We start from the raw sequence: 22,988 nt of genomic DNA on the forward strand, positions 1-22,988 counted from the left end.
CCACACACACACACACACACACACACACACACACACACACACACACACACACACACACACACACACACACACACACACACACACGGTGTAGTTCTTCCTTTTAGCAAGTAACTTGTCATGTTTAGGATTAATTCCCTAACCACTTTCCATCATGCACATGCAGACGCTTCCCTTTGGATTCAGATGAAAAGTGATGTGCTGTGCTCCATGAAAATATTGACAGAATGGAATTTGTCAACCACTAAGTAATTGCTATAGCAACTCTATCACCATTATACTTAGTACTTAGATTTTCAGAAAGCCTTTGATAAGGTTCCTGACCAAAGGCTCTTACGTAAAATAAGCTGCCACAGGATAAGAGGCTTTCATGGATAGGTAACTGGTTAAGAGATAGGAAACAAAGGGTAAGTATAAATGGTCAATTTCAGAATGGAGAGAGGTAAATAGTGGTGTCCCACAGGGGTCTGTTCTGGGTCCAGTCCTATTCAACATATTCATTAATGATCTGGAAAAAGGGGTAAACAGTGAGGTGGCAAAATTTGCAGATGATACAAAATTATTAGAGATAGATAAGACCCAGGCAGACTGCAAAGAGCTGCAAAGGGATCTCTGAAAACTGGGTGACTGGGCAACAAAATGGCACCTGAAATTTAATGTTGATAAATGCAAAGTAATGCACATTGGAAAGCATAATCCCAACTATACATATAAAATGATGGGGTGTAAATTAGCTGTTACCACTCAAGAAAGAGATCTTGTGGATAGTTCTCTGGAAACATCAACTCAGTATGCAGGAGCAGCCAAAAAAGTGAACACAATGCTGGGAATAATTTAGAAAGGGATAGATAATAGGACAGAAAATATCATGGGTTTCAGAGTACCAGCCGTGTTAGTCTGTATTCGCAAAAAGAAAAGGAGTACTTGTGGCACCTTAGAGACTAACCAATTTATTTGAGCATGAGCTTTCGTGAGCTACAGCTCACTTCATCAGATGCATACCGTGGAAACTGCAGAAGACATTATATACACACAGAGACCATGAAACAATACCTCCTCCCACCCCACTGTCCTGCTGGTAATAGCTTATATATAAAGTGATCATCAAATTGGGCCATTTCCAGCACAAATCCAGGTTTTCTCACCCTCCGCCCCCCCCCCACACAAACTCACTCTCCTGCTGGTAATAGCCCATCCAAAGTGACCGCTCTCTTCACAATGTGTATGATAAGCTATTACCAGCAGGACAGTGGGGTGGGAGGAGGTATTGTTTCATGGTCTCTGTGTGTATAAAATGTCTTCTGCAGTTTCCACGGTATGTATCCGATGAAGTGAGCTGTAGCTCACGAAAGCTCATGCTCAAATAAATTGGTTAGGCTCTAAGGTGCCACAAGTACTCCTTTTCTTTTTAGAAAATATCATGTTGCTTCTCTATAAATCCATGGTATGCCCACATCTTGAATACTGTGTGCAGATGTGGTCATCCCATCTCAAAAAAGATATATTGGAATTGGAAAAGGTTCAAAACAAAGGTTCAGGGCAACAAAAATGATTAGGGGTATGGAACGGCTTCCGTGTGAGGATAAATTAATAACACTGGAACTTTCCAGCTTGGAAAAGAGACGGCTAAGTGAAGATATGATTGAGGTCTATAAAATCATGAATGGTGTGTAGAAAGTAGATAAGGAAGTGTTGTTTACTACTTCTCATAACATAAGAACTAGGGGTTACCAAATGAAATTAATAGGCAGCAGGTTTAAAACAAAACAAAAGGAAGTATTTCTTCACACAACACACAGTCAGCCTGTAGAACTCTTTGCCAGAGGATGTTGTGAAGGTCAAGACCATAACCGGGTTCAAAAAAGAACTAGATACATTCATGGGGAATAGGTCCATCAATAGCTATTAGCCAGGATGGGCAGGGATGATGTCCCTAGCCTCTGTTTGCCAGAAACTGGGAGTGAGCGACAGGGGTTGGATCACTTGATGATTACCTGTTCTGGTCATTTCCTCTGGGGCACCTGGCACTGGCCACTGTCAGAAGACAGGATACTGGGCTAGATGGATCTTTGGTCTGACCTAGTGGCGCCATTCTTATGTTCTTCTTATATGAAACAGACGTACCCAAAAACTGGAATGAAGAAAAACACCATGAACATCTTATCAAAACAGATGTTTAATTTCCAAGTTATATGAAGGTTTTTCCTTGACTAAGACACACTTTTAAAACTGTAATTCTAATTCAGTTTCTTGTTTCCTCCTTCCCGCTTGCTGTTGCATGATGATGATGTACACAGACAAGAATGCATGAATCCGTTTCAACTATCTTTCCTATTCCTTATGGAAACACATTTTGCACTGCCATAATTGCCTTAGCTATCTAAAACTGTATAATGGATTGTATGTTGAGCTGTCCCTTGGTAGTTCATGAATAGGCCATATCTTATTTACAAATATTAAAACAGATGTCCTTCTACAAACACACACGTGGCTTTAACAGTTTCTGACTGGTGGAAAGAAGTCTGTCATTTTAATAAATAAGTGTGAATTTTGTTGAATCAACCAGCAGCATAAAAATGGATCCCTGTATTTTCATACGTTCTTCTGTTTGGTTGATTTTTCTGCTGGTTCCTACTGTTGGTGCAACTTGCGCAAGGACCGAGACAACTGCTGATTTTAAAGAAATAGAGGTGATCTCAGAAGTGATATGCTTTATTTGCATTATTCATTCAAGCTAGAGACAGTGAACTTAAGATTTGAATTAAGGAATGAAAACTTTAACCTCTGCTGCTCTTTGTTTCACATACTTTGTCAGAATCTGAAACAGCAACTATTAGACATCCTCACCGCTCTGTATATTTTTACAAATTCATGGAAATGAGGTGAGACTAGTTCGTGAGCAGTGGCTCATTGTTTCTACTGTACTTTTTACTTCCAGCATTTTATAAATACATCTCTGGATTACTGTGATTCTCATCAACTGCTAGAACACTTCTGTGTAAGCAAGGGCAGTTTTGGCACATAGTATCATAATATCTAGTACCAAACTTTGAAGATAATTGTGATCTTTGAAGGTCAAGTAGAGGAAAAGGTAGACAAAGGAAAGTCTGTAGTGCACCAAAATGTTATCTCATTACTTTTTCTTAACCTTTTTAAGATGAAACTGAAGAGAATGAAGAAGTCACTAGTTTAGTAAAAGTTTATTAAAGTAGGTTATATATGTATATATTACATTTATATTATATGTTCGCCTTCTAGCATTCAGTTACCAGGAGGTTCTGAAAGTTGGCTAGCTACCTACTATGCTTAGCATCATGGAGTGCTACCTTACCTGGCAACTTAGTAGAGCCTATGCGCCTCTCACTTCAGAAAATCTTTGGGATTGAGGGGCTACAGAAGCCCTGCCTGTTGGCCTACAAAACATAGAAGATGGAGGGAAATAGCCAGACTCGTGAGAGGCCAGTAAGCCCAGGAGGCAGTGGGAAGACAAACAATAAGGAATTATGCCAGTTCTTGAGGATCTGTAGGGAGGGTGTAGGGAACGATGTCAGCTGGCTGAGTAGAGAGAGCATGTCCCAGTAGCATTCATGGAGTTTTGGCACTCTATAGACTTTTTCCCCTCATACTGGCAAGACATAAGGAACATCAAATTGAATCTCTGTGGAGCAGCGTCAAGATTCAGTGCAAACATTTTGCATGTTTAGATGCTACATATATGAATGTGTAGCATAGCTGTCATCTGTATTTTTACTTGTTTATACTGTGTACCTATTTCTAGTAACTTAAGCGATGATAAACTATGAAAAACTTCAGATCTTGAAAGAGTTTTGAATCTTGTATTTCTAAACAAAGAGGATGGGTTGACGATGTATCTTTAGTTTTTATATTCCATGGAATTTATTTATTTAGTCTTCATAACTATATGAAGTTCTTACATTTCAGTTTAGATGTACAAGTTTTGTCAAAAATGGTCTGTAAAATATTTTCAGAGAGAATTCAAGTAATAATTAATAAACAATATTAGAAATGTTGATGATGGCTTCCTAGAATCAAAATAATGTGTTTTTAACAAGTGATGGGCACCAAAAAATGTAGGGTATCCAAACACATTTGTTACTGCAGTATGTAAAATTACGGGTTTTACTTTATGGCGATAAATCATAAACTATCATACCATTAATCTTATCTTATACTACTGGAAATAATGAATATCTTATACTACTGGAAATAATGAATATTTAGCAGACTCCATTTTAAAGTTTCTTCTATTTTGATGTATATTATTATTTCCAGCACTCTTTCTCATGTTAAGTATAGGGAAGTGCTCTCAAGGCAGGAGAATCTTTCAAAATAGAAGCAACTTTAAGTGCAGTCACTATGTCTGTGGCTGCATTTTTAATTTTAATCTGAACTATTTTTATGTTTACTGTATATCTAGCTCATGAAGTTAAATGTTTGTATTTTACTTATTCTGCTCCACAAATTGTTAAGTGAATATAGGAAAAGATAGCTGTAGTTCCCAGTTTAAGTGCAGTCTGTATATGCAATGAATATAATATTGGAAATGGCTTTTGCCTATGATATTAGCTAATGTTCTGTCTTGCCCTTTGCAGTCATCCTGTTCCTCCCAAGAGAAGTTACACCAGTTACCATACCAACCAACACCTGATGAACTACATTTTTTGTCTAAACATTTCTGTACCACTGAAAGCATTGCCAGTGATAACAGATGTAGGACCACACCAATGCGCCCTCGATCCAGAAGTCTCAGGTGAATTCAGCTCTCTGGAAATAGTGGCTACATCTGAATCTGTATACTACTGCCGCATCATGGTTCTATAAATTTGGGGCATTAACCAATTTGTGATATTTGAATAATTCCTGAAATGTAATAGAAGTCAGTGTTGATTGTGTCTTAGGCTGAACCAAACTCCATTTAATAAATTGTTACTTTAGGTCCTCCTTATTGGTTAATTCTCTCATTGACATAGTAATTTAGATTTTAATAGAATGGAACGAAACTAGTAACTTCTGACCACTTAAACTGTGATGATGGCTTTTATTCTACTTCTGTGTTCAAGTGTTCATAGGATTCAAGCCTATATTTGCAAGAATAATACAAAATATTATTTATATTCTAGGTGTACTTAGTATAAAAGAAATGGAAAGTGTGTCAGAAAGTTATGGGGACAAGGGAGAATTTATTATACTTAGCTACGGAGCATTTTAATTTCTTGCTCGCCAGAGACCTAGCCCATCCTATTTCCCATACTCTGGAAATCTGTGCAAGATACACTTTTAGTAGATCAGTTCTTACCTATCAAAGTATTATATACTTATATACTGTACTATTTGGAGAATGCAAAAAGGCAATATCTCTAATCTTTCTAGGACTAAAAAAATAGTATTTAGTCACTTCAGAATTAAAATCAATGTTGCAGGTAGCCAAACTGTCAGAATTCATAATTTCAGTGCAAATTATTTTAGCTCAGTTTTTTCACGATTATTCTTTATTTAGAATTCTGTATAGATTGCCATGACTAAATTAAGTTGCTACCTACATAATCTGTAGAGCTGTGGAATAAATAGAGCAATTACTGAGAAGTAAGATGAGATGGGTTTTTTGTTCTTTAAAAGGTTAGACATGGAAAACATTCTTCACCTACCAGTACAGTCTTCTTTCTACCACTTTATTTTCCAGTTTAGAAAAATAAAAAATTCCTAGTTTAGTTTATGAAACATGCACAGTCACACCAGACAATAATAGCCAAACTGCTTTCAGATGTGTTACTGCACTAGTTGAGTGGTGTACTGAACTTAAGTACTGAATATATTGTTTTATTTATGCAAATAGGTAATTTGCTTGGGTTAGCCATGATAGTTGAAGTTTCTAACACCTTGATATGGTAAAGCAAATTTCAGTCCTCATTTTTTGTCCTTTAGAACAAACCAAAAGATCTCCTTTTTATTATGCTATAAAATCTAAAAATACCACGAGTACTATATTTTTTAAAAAATTGGTGAGCAGGAGAATTCCTTCCTTTCTTTCTCTTTCTGTACATCTTTATGTGAGACCTAAAAGAGTAGTGTAGCCAGATCACATCCCAGCCAAGTAAGCAACTTCTTTGGGGGGGGGTGGATTGTTGATGTGGAGGCAGTGATGTGGCAGGGTCTGAAGCAGTTCTCCCATATCAGATGAGGTACCACATGTCGGTCACCTCAGAAGATTTTCCTGTAAATCTCCTGCTCCTTTAAGGATATAATGCTACCAGCATAGGTAGCACAATGCAAATATTTGGCAATCTATATGTGTATTAGCTACACGTTTATTTGCATTTCAAGTTGGAAATAGATCTGTTGGGTTTATTTTATTGTTTTTTCTCTGATTTTTGATTTCTTGGGATTGTCAATTCTTCTGTTTGCAATTCAGGAATCACTGCTTCAGACTGCTGCATTGCTGTTCTATATCCATCCCCAGTGAGCAAATAAATGGGCTAAGGTAGCCACAAACACCCATTGGTTGGCCAGCTCATTCAGTTGAGGCCAGTTTGCCTAGTGAGTGTTTGATATGGGACTTGACTAATAAAGAATGAAAGAGGTTAATATTAATTCCAATCAATGTGAATTTATGGAAAATAGATCCTATCAAACTACCTTGATATCTTCCCCCGCCCCTGAAATTACAAGTTTGGTTGATAAAGGTAATAGTGTTGATGTAACACACTTAGACTTCTGTGAGGCGTTTTACTTTGTACCACACAACATTTTGATTAAACACCAAGAGCACTGTAAAATTAACATGGTATAAATTAAATAGATTAAGATCTGGCTTAGTTGACAGGTCTCAAAATGTAATTGTGACCGGGGAGTGCTCATTGAGTGGGTGTTTCCTCTAGCAGGGTCCTGCAGGGATTGATTCCTGGCCCGATGCTTTTTAACATTTTTATCAATGATCTAGAAGAAAATGTAAAATAATCACTGATACATTTTCAGATGACACAAAAAATGAGAGGAGTGGTAAATAATAAAGAGGACAGTTCATAGGTATAAAGCAATCTGGATTGGTTGGTAAACTGGGCGCAAGCAAACAATATGCGTTTTACTACATCTAAATGTAAATGTATACATCTGGGAACAAAGAATATAAGCCATACTTACAGCGTTGCACTAGGAGGCACTGTCCTGGGAAGCAGTGACTGTGAAAAAGATTTGGCAGGTCCTGAGGGATAATCAGCTGAAAGTGAGCTGCTAGTCAGTGCAACACTGTGGCCAAAAGGCCTGATGCGATCCTGGGATGCATAAACAGGGGAATCTCAAGTAGGAGTGTAGAGGTTATTTTACCTGTGTAGCACTGATGCAACTACTGCTAACATACTGCATCTAGTTTTTATGCCCACAATTCAAGAAGGATGTTGATAAATTGGAGAGGGTTCAGAGAAGAGCCAGGAGAATGATTAAAGGATAAGAAGACATTCCTTGTAGTGATAGACTGAGCTCCTTCAGTCTATTTAGCTTAACAAAGAGAATGTTAAGGGTGACTTGATTACAGTGTATAAGTATCTACATAGAGAAAAAATATGGGGTCTTCAATCTAGTAGAGATTCAATCCAATGGCTGGAAGTTGAACCTAGACAAATTCAGACTAGAAATAAGGCGTAAATTTTTAATAATGGGGGTAATTAACAGTTGGAACAATTTACCAATTGTTGTGGTGGATTCTTCATCACTGGCAATTTTTAGATCAAGTGTTTTTTCTGAAAGCTGTGTTCTAGGAATTACTTTGGGGAAGTTCTGTGGCCTGTGTCATATCGGAGGTCAGACTAGATTATCACAATGATTTTTTTTTTTTTGCTTGGAATTTATGAATAAGTAGCTATTTTTCTTTGGTTATTTAAGATGAAAAATATACTTCCTTGTCCTGTCTGAGGAATAAGTAACATCATGAACATAGTAAACTGTCTGTACTCTAACATATAGTTATAAACTAAAGAAGTTGCATTGTTGGCAGTAACAGGCCCAACGCTTCTTCAAGGCAGCTTTAGGCCCTGCCAGTATGTAGTAGAAAGGGACTGATTTTGTAGTTGGTTAGCAAATATACCTGTCTAATGAAGGCTACAGCATCTTTTGATGCAAGCAGATTGTATAGAAATATAAAAACTTCTTTCAATTCATGCTGAGACAAGTTTAAAGGGATGATTTGCTTTACTTGCAGCCCCGGACGTTCTCCCGCCTGCTGTGACCATGAAATAATTATGATGAACCATGTCTACAAAGAAAGGTTCCCAAAGGTAATGAATTATATTTAAGATACCCAGTATCTAAACTAATAGGCAGCATAGGTTTTAAATAAGTGATGTTTTTGTTATGGGAACGAATGATCTAAGCCAGTAATGACTTTCATAAAGCATCACCAAACTCTTATTAGAAAGATAAAATCACAATTAAAAAAAATCCCTGCTGAGAACTGGACATTCATTTAGCGAAGCTGCTGAACTGATTTTGAAATAAAGCATGCTGGTAATATATGTTGATGCGTGTCTGGAAAGGTATTATACAATAATTTGTAGTTTTACGGTTGCTGTAAATAGGTATTCGATAGTTTGAACTTTGCAAACAAAAAAGAAAATTTGTCCTTCACTCAGAATCCTGTGTAGCATCCAGAAACGCATGTTTCAAATCCCTTTCTGATATTTCTCATGTTTCCCAAAGGTTCATTATATATTCATTTATTTTTTTAAATTGTGAAAAATCAGTGAACTGCTGGAAGTGCTTGTCTATTGGATGCTAAGCAATGGAAGGCTGTTGCCTCATCTCAAATAGGAGAAACAAAACTGTGATCCAAGGTACAGGTGAATCGCTGGGGGCATTGGCAGACCCCTGTGTGGTTCTGCAGAGTCTGATGTCACATAACAAAAAAATGAGAGCTGGAAAGCTGTTACCATTGCAAAGAGAACCTTCAAAACATGAAGTGAGTGTAACTCCTTCAGAGACTTCTGCCTGAGTTTGCAAAGAGATTAAACTGTAACTGAGGTATGAACTGCACCATTTAACTCGATGGTGAGATAAGAGTGAGATAGAACCTCAGAGTTATGAACACCAGAGTTACGAACTGACCAGTCAACCACAAACCTCATTTGGAACCAGAAGTACACAATCAGGCAGCAGCAGAGACAAAAAAGAAAATGCAAACACAGTATGCTACTGATTTAAACATAAACTATTCAAAAATAAAGGGACAGCAGCATTTTTCTTCTGCATAGTAAAGTTTCAAAGCTATATTAAGTCAATGTTCACTTGTAAATTTTTGAAAGAACAACCATAACGTTTTGTTCAGAGTTACAAACATTTCAGTTACGAGCAACTTCCATTCCCGAGGTGTTCATAACTCTGAAGTTCTACTGTACATGGTATTGTTAAAAAAGATTGCTTCAGATTTCTCTTACATATTACACTTCAGCAGGAAAAAAGATATAGTTATACATGGTAACAGAAATACCAGCTGAATTTATGTACTTTAATGCTGTTAGCATGCATAAGGTTTAGTCAGCAAGGTCCAGATTTTTAAAGGTATTTAGGTGCCTAAGTACCATGGATTTCAGTGAGAGTTAGGTGCCTAAATATCTTTAAAAATCTGGCACTAACTATCTAAAAGACAATAGTCGCCTGGAAATACTCACCATTATTCTGTATAATGTTTTCTTTATACAACAAATATCAAGGATAGAAAACTATTTTGTCTTGCAGTATATGAAGATTAATTTTAAAAAGTTGCCCTCCCCTTCCCCGGAGTTCATGTTTTGTTTTGGCTCTGTAGTAAAAGCTAACTTTGTAGTGTTCTTCTGTTTTGTGCATATCAAGCAACTGCCACACAACTTAGCATGACTGGCAGTCCCCATTAAAGAGGCACAGAGTAGAATAACAGGAGGGGAGTTGCTGGTCAGCATTAGTAGAATAATGTGGGGAAATGGAGCATGTTTGCTCATTCTCTAGCTGGACAAACCACTGTTTGTTGGTTGGTTTCAGAGTAGCAGCTGTGTTAGTCTGTATTCGCAAAAAGAAAAGGAATACTTGTGGCACCTTAGAGACTAACCAATTCATTTGAGCGTAAGCTTTCGTGAGCTACAGCTCACTTCATCGAATGTAAGGAGAGTGATCACTTAAGGTGAGCTATTTCCAACAGGAGAGCCGGGGTGGGGACGGGGGACGGGACCTTTTCTAGTGATAATCAAGGTGGGCTATTTCCAGCAGTTGACAAGAACGTCTGAGGAACGGTGGGGGTGGGGAATAAACAAGGGGAAATAGTTTTACTTTGTGTAATGACCCATCCACTCCCAGTCTCTATTCAAGCCTAAGTTAATTGTATCCAGTTTGCAAATTAATTCCAATTCAGCAGTCTGTTTTTGAAGTTTTTTTATTGAAGAATTGCAACTTTTAGGTCTGTAATCGAGTGACCAAAGAGATTGAAGTGTTCTCCAACTGGTTTTTGAATGTTATAATTCTTGATGTCTGATTTGTGTCCATTTATTCTTTTACGTAGAGACTGTCCAGTTTGACCAATGTACATGGCAGAGGGGCATTGCTGGCACATGATGGCATATATCACATTGGTAGATGTGCAGTTGAACGAGCCTCTGATAGTGTGGCTGATGTGATTAGGCCCTGTGATGGTGTCCCCTGATCACCCATTTTCATATATAGTGTTAGAAGAAATTTTTTAAGCTATTCAGAAATTTGTTTAATCAGGAAAAATATTGTTCTGGAGTGGTAATAGAGTTTCAGAAAATACTGATTAAATCTATCAATACATTTTTTTTTAATAGGCCACAGCTCAGATGGAAGAACGGCTTCAGGATATTATCACCAACCATTCTCCTGATAACGTTCTTCCCCTGGCAGATGGAGTGCTCAGCTTTACCCACCATCAGATCATTGAGCTGGCTCGAGATTGCTTGGATAAATCCCATCAGGGCCTCATCACGTCACGATACTTCTTTGAATTACAGCACAAATTAGACAAATTACTACAGGAGGTATGAACCGTGCACTGTGCAAAGATAATTATCTTTTGTTTAAAAATTGTTCAAATATGTTTATTTAACGTAAGTTGCTATGAAATAATTATGGCTGCTCTACTCAAATAGATGCCAACGTAGTGTAAATTCATAGTGGGCTTATTCAATGAAATGACCTGTACAGGAACCATAGGGTCTTATGGTGTGTGACTCAGGGATAAATGGATTATAAAGGTTTTTAGACTCAGTAACATTTTGTAATACATTGCAAGTTATAAATTGCTTATGTTTTTGTGTATATGCACCCCACAATGAGGCGACCCCCTACTTCCATAAATTCTCCTTTCAGATTACATAACCTCCTAATTTCTAACACCAGTTGAGGCAGCAGACAGCAACCCTTAGCCTTTCATTAGCAGCAGGTTATTTATTTATTTAGAAGTTTGTAATGTCTCCTTACATCTCAGAAACCAACCTTAGTAATTAAAAAAAAATTGACTTCAGCATAAAAACATTCATAAGAATCTTCTTAAAATAATCAATTGATAAGAGAAATCTGAATCCTCAGTTAGCAAATAGGACTTGTGCTGTGACATGAAGCTCATCAAATATATAAATATACCTTTTTTAAAACAAAGGACCATGTTGTGTCCTTGATTCATTGTCTGGCAGTTGTGCATATGGACTGATGGTACAGTGTGCCCCAGAGTCAATCTGGTAGACAAGTGGGTTCAATACAGTGAAATATACCAAGCAAGATTTTGTTAAGATGTTATTGTTTTGTTTTGCTTTGATTTTAAATACACAGAAATCTCACCCTGTATTTTAATAGTTTGCCTGTTTCCAGACTATGCTGGTTTGGGGGTAAAACCTGGTTAGGTTATGTCAGAGAACACTTCTCTTACACTACTTTCTGCTGGTACCAAATTTCCTTTTGTACTTCCCCTTATGCTCCTCCCACCCCCGCGCACACAAAAAAAGAAAAACACTGCAAAAACTGGACAACAGTGCACCATTTCTATATTATTGTTATCTTGTCGTTATCAGTTAAGGTAAATAGGGAAGATTCATGAAGACTTAATTATTTAGAAACAAATTTAAACCTTATTGTATGGTTTTATGATGCCAAAGTGCAGGTAAATTGCTAAATAATTGGTTACAGATATCTACTTGACTTTGCACTACAGCGTGATGATATTGGTACAGTATGAAGAAATATGCCTTAAGAGCTAAGGTTCACTTGATTGCATGTATTGACAGCACTGATATTACCTACATTGGCTGATATAAATTGGCCCTGTTCATAGCTGTCTGCTCTTTTCTAAGCCATGTGCTTTACAATATATCAATTGTTCAAAAAACATAAGCTTGTGTATAATTTCCTAAATAGTGTGTACAAGTGTGTTACTTCTTTTGTAAACTTATTTCTTTTCAAAGTATTATAACTATTATCTGGGTGAATTTTACAATATTCATTAAAAGCTAAAAACATAAAATAATTGTAGGGAAATTTGCCTGATACGGAACTGATCTGTGGGAACATACTTTGGGTTTCTTAGGATGCATTTGTTGTCAGTTCCCAACTGTGACATTCAGTGGAAAGCTGTAGCTCCTACTGCTACTTGGAACCTGGTGGTTGCTTTGCATAACCAGGAAAAGAGTCCCCTGAGGTTTGAGCAGCTTGATTTTAACTGACATTTTTGTAGTGCTAAGGTCAAGGTCAAGTTGATTTTGAATGGTTTCCTGTCTCACCCTTCTTTCACTTATATGGAATCTTCTGTGAATATCCCTACCTACCTAGATCCAGAAGTGTGTAATATTACTTTTATTTTGGCCAGTGAGTAAAACAGAAGTGTGTTCAGTCCATTAACATTTTCCTCGTGAATGTAGCTGGCAGTGTATAGAATATGAATCTTTGCCTCTCATTAGCATTTTCTCAAAGCTGATGGTAGAAGCATTGTAGTGAAGTTTGTTCAGTTTTCTTTGAAACTTCACAATTAGATTACATTTTCTTCCATTGTGTTTTTAATTATGGTATTAAGCATGAGATTGCTATTTAGTTTAGTATTTACATGGATTTTGCAATCGCAAATACATAAACTACTTTTATAATTAAAATTGTAAGGTTTTAGTTTGTTTGAATTTTCTTTGTATGCTTAAATATATGGCACATAGCACAGAATACGCAGTAGATGAGATTTGGAATTTATCCTACAACTTCTATTATTCGAAGCAAAGAAATGCCTTTTTGATATATGAGCAAAAGACCATCAATATCTTTCAGCCAGAAGAAAGAACATATGGCTTCTTTTGCATTCATTAGGTATCATAAAGTCTATTCTTTGTTGCTTGACAAGAAAGTTTGAATGAAATTTGAAATGCAATTCAGACCCTTGTGAAAATTCTCTTTTAAGTTCTCCAGAAACATATTTTCTTTTGTACAGATTCTTTAACATCATTATTCTCCTTTCATCTTCTTATTCTTTGCAGAACTCAATTTCCTATTTGCTTCCTTTACTGCACATACTTGTACTCGGTTCCTATATGGATGGATTAGCATCGTTTCATTATATTTGTACATCTCAGAGTGGTCATTTTAGAATTTCATGGCCATCATTTAATCATAGGAAATCAGTTTCGATACCACATGGATGCTGCTAATGTTTATTATATGTGTTGTAATATCTTTTATTCACAGTAAAACAGTAGCTATAACAGTGCACAGGAATATGTTGGTGAAAACAAAGAATACCCCATCCATCTGAAAATGCAATAACCTTTATTTTGATACTATCATGTTAGAACCATAGATTTGCACTAATTTTGCCTTGAGGTTAGTGTAAAAATGGTAAGTCTTATTCAAATGAAAAGAAAATCTTTGCTATTACAGCAGGCTTTCTGAAAATGAATTATTGTGCATGCTCATTAGTGTCTCATACATAATATCATTTTTAATAACAATGGTATTAGGGGAGGGGCTGGAGTTGATTAGATCACTGTGAAATATACTCAGGTTAGGCTTTAGCCACTATGTAACTAAAAAATGTCTTAACTCGTTTGAATCATTTGGGTTGGCCAGTCATGTCACAAAGCATTAGTCTGATTTGATTTCAGAGAAGCAAGAGATTTCACTCTTAAAAATCCTGATTTCATATCGAAATGTTGACTCTGTTTTTACTACAGTATACTCAATGACACAGCTGTAATACATGCTTTTTAGTTGCTCATTCACAACTCATTCTAATAATTTTTGACAACAAATACTGATTCACCTCAAAGCCATATGAATGAAAATCGGATAGTAATATATATCTGCCATATGAATTGAAGGTACCCTGTTCCATGTTGTAGAAATTTTGACTCTCTGAGCTATACTGCAAGGATTTCAAATGGAGCTTAAACACTGTAGTTAGAAACTATATGTAATAATACTGATTGTATTTATGGTCATCATATTAACGTGCTTTCTTGACTGGTATATTTAATGTAGGAGTTTTTAATCATCCTTTTCCTTTGACTCTCTTAGGGTCAAGAGAGATCAGAAAGTGGAGAACTGGCATTTATTAAGCAACTAGTCCGAAAGATACTCATAGTCGTTGCTCGTCCTGCTCGCTTATTAGAATGCCTGGTAAGCTGATGCTTATTGTAAGCAGGATTCTGATTTGTTACTGGTGGTGGAAAGCTTGACTATTTGGGCTGGTATTAAAGACCAGAAATAAAAGTATATTATTTAGTATGTAAAAGTATTTTATGTATTCTTTGGAACTTTCCAAAGTTGTTTTTAGTGTGAGAACTCCTATTCATTCGAATGCTGATAACTTTCATTAGTGCCTATTATTCTGAATTCCTTTTTATTTGAATGCACTATATCTCATATTGCACACACAAACTGCATTAGAAGAATTTTATCAAAGATGAAGTCAAACACTCGAAAGATAGGAAATACCAGGCAACATTAATTCGGTCCCCTTGTGTGTATGCATTATGATACAGCTGAAGAACCAAGGCACAGAGATTAAGGTAAAATTATTCATTAATTTTAGATGCTGGATTTGAGACCGTTAGGACCTTCTTTTTCAGAATACTTGGCATTATAAAGCATTTTATATGTTCAAAATAGAGCAGCTCCCATTGGCTTCTGCTCTAGCTATGAGCACGCAACAGTTTTTCAAATCAGATTTTTAGGGTCTCAAGTCAGACACCGAGAAAATGAGGAACACCCAATTAGTGATCACTTGTGAAATTTTTGGTTTCAGTGACTTGCCCAGCATCACATGGGAACTCTGTGGCAGAGACAGAGAAATAATCCAATTCTCCAAGGCAGCACACAGCTGTCTTTAATCATAAGCCCCTTCTTTCTCTTTCTGCAGTCTCCTGCCTCTTTCCCGACACATCTTCTAACTTCTGCAACAAATGAAGCTGGGACTGTACAGACACCCCGAGTCATCTCCAGAGCAGGTCCCTTACTGAATGAGGCAGGGATCCTCAACAAAATACTATATGAGCTGTAATAAAAGGCTGTATCATAATACATATGCAGAAGGAGGAGGGCACAGGCAACCTTAATTCTGGCATATCCTAACTTTTGATTGCTTGACTTAGCAACCTTAATAATGTTCTTTCAGCATAGTTCTTTGTGTGTGATGTCTTAGCTTTTTAAAAAAGCAAACTGGAAAAAAAAATGTCAAAATGCCTATTGACACCCACATGGTTCATCAGCCGGGTCGGAACCTTTAGATCCGCTGCACAGAGCTGTGTCACTTGAGCTAACGGAGAACTGATGGCAGTAGTATGTGGACCTGCACTAGGGTTGGAGCATGCCCAGTGTAGTTGGAACCTTAGAAGATTTTTAGTCTGGCACGTCTCATTTGTGAATAGTGATTTTTTGAAGGTTTGTAACTTGGCCAAATTTGGGCAGATTTTGACAGAGACAGAAAAAGGTATATCCCAGACACACATGCAACACCCTTTGCCAGATTTCAGTCTCTTCCCCAAAGTATGGGGGAGAAGGAGGGGCACGAGAGTTCTAAAATGTCTCAAAGAAAAGTTCTCCATACTTTTTTAACCTGGGCAAGATAACACATTATTGGAAATGCTGAACCATTTTGGCTGGCATTTTTCCAGAAAAATTCAGCCTGTTACAGACACTGAGCTTGAAAAATTTCAACCCAATCAGTTAGAATTTGGCAAAGTTATAAGTAACTGAAAACAGGGTCTTATAATGGGAAGTTTTGGGCAGTCTTAATAGATGATGCTGCCAGCCCCACTATGTTTCTAGCTAGGTATGTATACCAGGCTCATGATATCTGAGCACCTATTTGTATTCATTTGTTAGTCAGATGAGTAGGGCTTTCTCTGCTTGTGGAAGTGCTGTGAGCTACTGCCAAATATTTAAAGGTTTATTCATTTCTACTGGGTTTCTGTATCTGAAAAAGGTAATGTGAGGATAAAACTAGAGATCAGAAAATAACTCACTTGTAATTGTGTATACATGAATTTGATGAAAGTTATCTATCTTAAAACTACTCTGATGTGTTAACAAACGGAGGTGCCGCTGTAGAGTATTTCCACTGTTAATGCAAGTGGGGAGAAGAAAATGTCCTGATATCTAAGGGGAGCATATTAACATGTAAGATGAGCAGCACTGCAGAAGAGAAGCTAAAATGGCATTTAGTGTTTGTTGTTCAATTCGGACTGAAGAGGTGCTGCTGAGGTAGGGAGTGATGAGCACTGGCACATCAGGAAGAAATGTCAGATGGCCGGTGTCAACACCAAATCACAGTGAACTGAGATAAAACAACAAATGTATGCTCTATAACTATGTTCCTAGTTGGGGGTGTAGAGGAAGTGGGGGGCTTCTGGAAACCCTGATTGCTTCTGGAATCTCGGGTGGAACTAGTGGTCTGTTAGTCTATTATGAGGTCCTAGCCATAGTTAGCATGCTTTTGTGATTTTTATTGTGTTTACACTGGGCCAACCTTGAAGATTCTTAGAAGCTATAACTAACAAATCTGTTTTTTTAAATACCTGCTTGGTTGGCAGTGTGAATTTTAGAGAATATTTTAAACCAGTTCTTGGAAGACTTCATGGTCTTTCCTATTCCAAGTAAGAACATAACAGTTGCCATAATGCATCAGACCAATAGGGTGTTTAGCCCAGTATCCTGTCTTCTGACAGTGGCTCGTGCCAGATGCTTCAGAGGGAGTGAACAGAACAGGGCAGTTATGGAGTGATCTGTCCCCTGTCATCTGGTCCTGGCTTCTGGCAGTCAGAGGTTTTGGGACACCCAGATCATGAGGTTCCATCCCTGACCATCTTGTCTAATAGCCACTGATGGACCTATCCTCCAGGAACTTAAGTGTTATTCAAAGAGTCGGTGCCCGTTTATAAACCCTACCTGGTTTGCCTCCTTTCTACTCCTGTGAAATCAGCTGGAGTACCCAGGCCAATAGTCCTCAGAATTAAGTGTCATGGGCTCAATGCAGCATATTCTCATTTGGAAGACCTTCACCTCTGTGGCCTGTTTCCCAGCTGATTTGTCAGAACCAGTCTTTTTACCATCAGAACGTAATATAAGGGGCCATCTCTTTTCTCTAGCTTACCCCTAAGGGCATGAAGCAGGTGTATAATTCAGTGATGAATGACATCACTTCAAAGTTGACATTGATCAATAAGTTAACTAATTTTTTCTGCACACTTAATATTTTAAAAATATATATATCTCCTATCCCCCTCAAAAAAAAAAAAAATCGTCCTGAATGGGGATGGAAAGTAAAAAACTCAGAATTTTTCACAGGAATGAAAATTCGAAGATATTTCATTTTGGAAACACTCAAATGCTCCTACTGCCCAATGTTTTGGTGTTTCTGGAATGAAGTATGCTCCGTGCAGTCTCAGGTTGTACTGCTCCCCAGGCAGTTCGGGAGACAGCCAGCTTGCTTGCTGGCACTGCACCAAGTGGGCTGCAGGAGAACCAGGAAGCTGGGCAGCCAGGTATCTTGCCTGCCAGGTTTTCACCAAAAGCTTTGATGTTTCAATTCTGCTGAGTCAGCATATTATGAATGGCGTTTTTGGAGGTGGAAACTGTTTTGTCAGAATTTTTTCAACCAGTCCTAGTTCTAACAAAGTTGCTCTTGCCTCAGTTAAAGGTGGACACGGAGACAGATGAGAATGTAAGGGATCTGTGAAATAGGTGACCTCTGGCATGAATTAACATAAGAAAAATGCAGTTTGGGAGAACATGAGTTTAGGACAACTTTATAGTTTAACAAAAAAGCAAATAAGAAAGCTGTATCTGATAACTTCCCTTATTCTTTCCTACACTTCCTCTTGTGTATGGTCTATTTAGATTGTAAGATAAATAACTTAAATCTAAGGAGCTAGGAAAAGAGGCTTAGGTGTTCTTTTGATTTTCTGAGGCATCTAACACCCCTTTAGTCATGGGATAAATAGTAATAAGATAATAGATTTTGTAAGAGCGTTTTCATTTTTAGATGTGAAGTCCCTTGCAAGGTACCACATTTTCAGTAATATTCTGGCCTTTGTGGTTTAGATCTAGAGCTGTTGAAAGTTTTTAATTTAATTTTCTTAAAATACAGTACACATTAATTAATTAGAATTACCTTAAAATTGCAGTTAGGGGAAAAAGGAGGGCTCTGGGATGTATGTACATCTGATATGTGTTTATATGAACAGTGGCTTATTTTACAGCATGCACATATAGGCGTGAGAGGATAGGACATCTTCCACATGTGAGGTGTAATCACTGAATAACATATTGATGATCATAGACTATTCAACCAGTAACACTGTGAAAAATGCTGAAAAAATTACTACCTGCCTTTTATAGGACTTATTAAAGTGTTCTGTATTAATTGAGCTGTGTAGTGCCATTGAAAGGGTGGGGAGGCCATAGATTTGCTCTAAACAGTATGCCACCCACCAGTTGGACCTTCCTCTTCCTCTCTCAGGTGTTTCCATCCCTTCCTCCTGAACGCAGGCGGCAGTGCAGGTCTTCTTTGCCTACTATCTTCCCATGAGACCTTATACCCATCCCCTCCCAGGAGCCTCCCTTAGCCCTCATGGAAGGGGGAGTCCCCCAAGGTCACCTAGATACAGAAGGTGCCTTTCCCCCATGAATCACTAAACCCCTGACCCACTCCCTCCCAGGAATCTCAAGGGAGCCCCCCTACCAGGAGCTCCTGGCTTCCCCACCTCAGCCCTTCCTGCTGGCAAGCCTCTGGTCCAACCGTCTCAATTTCCAGTCCTGGCACAAAGAGGAGCAGGAGTCTCAGTTGCCAAGGTTTTGGCACCTCGAGAGCCTGGCACGCAGAGCGGGACCTGAGTGCTTGTGCTAGCAGCATTCCCAACCACGTGCCTGCATGCCACAGTTAGAAGATATCTGCGCAGCACCTGCCACGTCCATGCATGTGGACGGCTTACGGTAGCTGGTTGCAATGTGCCAGGTTGTTTTTTTTCCCACTTGTAAAATTTAAAAATTGCCCAGCACATCACAACTGCTAATGGGCAAGGCTGTAGAAAAACCGGCCAGGCTGGTCCAAAACCAGCCAGGTGGCAACCCTAGCTACTTAAAAGTGGTCAGGCTATGTCCTGGGTGGCCCTGGGGCTCTGTGGCCTATGGTAGTAATAGTCTAAAACATTGCAGTTTACAGCATGTTACTATAGTGTTTTGGACCACTAGTAATGGAATGATGTAGTATTGCTTTTAATTAGGTAAGTAACAAAAGGCTTGGAGTTGTAAAGGAAGCTTTGATGTGAGAGTTTAGGAGTACAGTTTCTAACAAGGAAAATTATGGTGAGTATTTTTTCTTCTCTTCCAGGAATTTGATCCTGAAGAATTTTACTATCTCTTGGAAGCTGCAGAAGGACATGCCAAAGAGGGGCATGTGATTAAAACGGACATCCCTAGATATATTATAAGCCAGCTGGGCCTGAATAAGGATCCTCTGGAAGGTAAATGTATGTCATGGTCTAACTAGCAATTACCAAATCAAGACGGTAAGAAATGGAATTATTTCTGCTGTGCTGGTTGGTCTCTGTGATGCAGTGTGACTGTCCAATAATAAATCTAAGGCGGGAGTGGGGGTGAAGGGCAAAAATACAATTATTAACTAGTTTGCACCTGCTTAGAAACAAGCTCTGAACATTATTAGCCTCTTTAGATTTCTGGGGTGAGCTTCCATCACAGATTTCTGACTTTATTTTTGAAGACTGCCTTGAGTTTTTAGTAGAAATGCAGCCAAACAATCTGATGATGTAACTCTCCATCACTCTAAGCAATACAAATCTGCATGTGCTGACTGTGGCTAATAAGATGGTTACTGTCCACGATTTGATCATAGATGAAGCTCCAGGTTCTGGATGAGTAACTGAGACATGGCTGGACAAAGCAGAGATTTCTTTATTAGTCCTCTTGTGTCCTGAGAGGTGCTCCGTTCAGTATGAGTGAAAAGAAGGTTGGGGAAGTGGTGTGCCTTGCAGGTTGCATTTGACCTTACATGTAGGAGGTTTTCTGTTCCCAAATTGGATTTGTGTGGGCCTGGCTTGTTTGAGAGTCCCACGATAGGGCTAACGTTCTGTGTTGTATGAGCAGCCCTGCTACATCTCAGATTTTCCAAAGGTGCTAATTGATTTTCTTGCACAGGCATTCAAATTACAAAGCCTTATTGTCCTGGGTGATTTCTGTGTCCATGAAGATGACTTTACTAGGTTGACTCAAGATCCCATTAGTTGCTGGTTCAATACAGAAATCTCATCACTTGGGATCTTGTTTTATGGACAATGCCAGGGCGAATTAGAATTACACCTGTTTCTTAATGAAGAATTTAGCTGAGGGTCAGTGTATAAGTACTGCAGGCTGGGAGTCAGGAAGAAAACGTTGATAAGAAAGGCAGAGAATGATATGTGATGTTCGCCTGCCTGCCTGCCTTTTTCAGTAATGCTCCAGGACAGAGGGGGTTCAGAGACGGGTGATGAGACTGGTTAGAGACATAGCAAAACTCATGTGGAGAATACCACAGAGAGGAGACCCATAAGAGAGGTTATATAAACATGTATAATAGAGAATATAGATAAAATTATAATATCATATACAATATCATAATAAAAGAACAAGAGAACATTAAATGGGAGTGAATTTAAAACCAACACAAGGAAATATTTTTTTCACCCAGACATACATAGCTTGTAGAACTCATTGCCACAAGATATTACTGGGACCAAAAGCTTAGCAGGATTCAAAAAAGGGTTGGACATATATAGGGATAACACTTTATAGATGACTGTTGATAGTCAGGATTTAAAAAAAACTTCAAGAGTTTTGGAAGGCCATAAACCAATTTCTAACTAATGGAAGTTAGGAAGAGGCTGCCTATGGGGCAGGTCATTCCACAGTTGTCTTCTGCAGGGTCTTCTGCAACATTAACTGAGCCTCTTACTCAGATGTTTCCCCTAACTTCCTTCCTGTCTATACACAAAAGCCTCTTACCTGAGTTTAGTGCTGCTTTAAAGCTGGGCTAGCTGGCCCAGCTGATGGTATGGGTTACAGCTTGGGTGCTGCTTTCACTTGGGCTGGTAACCTGCCCAATTTGTAGTGAGAACAGAGGCTAAATAATTCAAGTGTTGACAGTCCTCTGCTGCCTTCCCACAATTCTCCCCGTGCCCAGAAGGACAGACTATTTCTCCCACAATTCAATGGAAAAGAATCATAGAGTGGCTGAGCTTACTGTAGCTCAAAGAACCGTGGGACAGGTGGACCTTTGGTCTGATCTAGTATGACAATGCCTGTGTTTCTGCTGTACACTATGTGGGTTGAATTAGGAGGGTTTGATTTTCTGTGGGAGGCTGAGAGTCTCTCTCTCTTGAATGTTATGAGCCCGATTCTGCCACCCTCGCTAATTGTCACTCCACAAATAGCCCCCTGGAAATCAATGAGGCCACATGTATGGTACTCAATATGGATTTGGCCTCATGTAAACTTCTGGTAATTGTGAGAGAAGTAGAGAGAAGAACACCATAGATAAATAAAAAACGAAAGAAATGAAAAGGATTTTTTTTTGTCAAACAGAATGTTTACTTTGTCTTTGTACTTTGAATAGATCACTTATATACATGTTTTTATATACATTAAACTAAATAGTGTAAAATATAACTTCAGTTTTTAGAGGGTTTCAGAGTTATCCACACCTGTCAGAAAAATGGGCTAAAGTGGGGCTGTAATATATAATGTTTGTTGCTGGGGAAGGGAGATTACTGACCTTTGGTTAAATGGGAGATTCAGAGAAATGGGTTATTCTGTGTATCTTTTAAAGGTTAATTCTCTCTGTAAATTTATCATCAAATAAACTAGGTCAGCTAATTCATACTAATTCTCTTTCTGCTCCCCACAGAAAAGTAACAAATATAAATACCATGAATTGCTTATTATTGTGGCCAAAAAAATCCATTTTTTTGGTATCTGTATAAATAATTTGTTTAAATGTCTCTTAAAAAGTGACATCTCCATCCTCCATTTTAGTTCAGAAGCAGAGGTTAAAAAATATGTATTAGTGGTATTATACGTTTCAATATAGTGATTTCACAAAGAAATGTTTGGAAACATCTCTCTCTCTCTCTCTTTCTCTCTCTCTCTCTCTCTCTCAGAGCATTATACTGAGATCATCCTGTTGAAAACTCTTTAAATTTTGCATGGAGAAAAGATCTAAAACACAATAATAGCAGTTATCAATCAGAAATGTCACCCTGAATGACTGTTGGATTTCCAGACAGTTCATTAAAATGTGTATACAATGTTGGCAAATGGTCACAGAAAGGATTTCCTTCCCCTTGCAAGGGAAGCTGCCAATGTAAACCCTTCTATACTTTTTCCACCTTTGTTTGCTGCCATGGCCATAGTATCTTTTCTTCAAGCGAAATGGTGCATGCGTTACTTGGAGATAATGCCAGATAAATGTATACTGT

The 22,988-nt window shown here is 38.1% G+C and overlaps 1 protein-coding gene across 1 annotated transcript in view; it reads left to right on the plus strand.

Annotated features, from left to right (window-relative positions):
- MAST4 (microtubule associated serine/threonine kinase family member 4) overlaps positions 1-22,988 on the plus strand; it is a 435,814-nt gene that overhangs the window by 353,511 nt on the left and 59,315 nt on the right. Inside the window, exons 9-13 of the mRNA XM_077816962.1 lie at positions 4,611-4,768; positions 8,210-8,285; positions 10,818-11,027; positions 14,536-14,637; positions 19,850-19,982. Coding sequence (XP_077673088.1) covers positions 4,611-4,768; positions 8,210-8,285; positions 10,818-11,027; positions 14,536-14,637; positions 19,850-19,982 — 679 coding nt within the window. The remainder of the gene's footprint in view (positions 1-4,610; positions 4,769-8,209; positions 8,286-10,817; positions 11,028-14,535; positions 14,638-19,849; positions 19,983-22,988) is intronic.

The sequence above is a fragment of the Eretmochelys imbricata genome, chromosome 5, assembly GCF_965152235.1.
Source record: "Eretmochelys imbricata isolate rEreImb1 chromosome 5, rEreImb1.hap1, whole genome shotgun sequence".
Lineage (NCBI taxonomy): Eukaryota > Metazoa > Chordata > Testudines > Cheloniidae > Eretmochelys > Eretmochelys imbricata.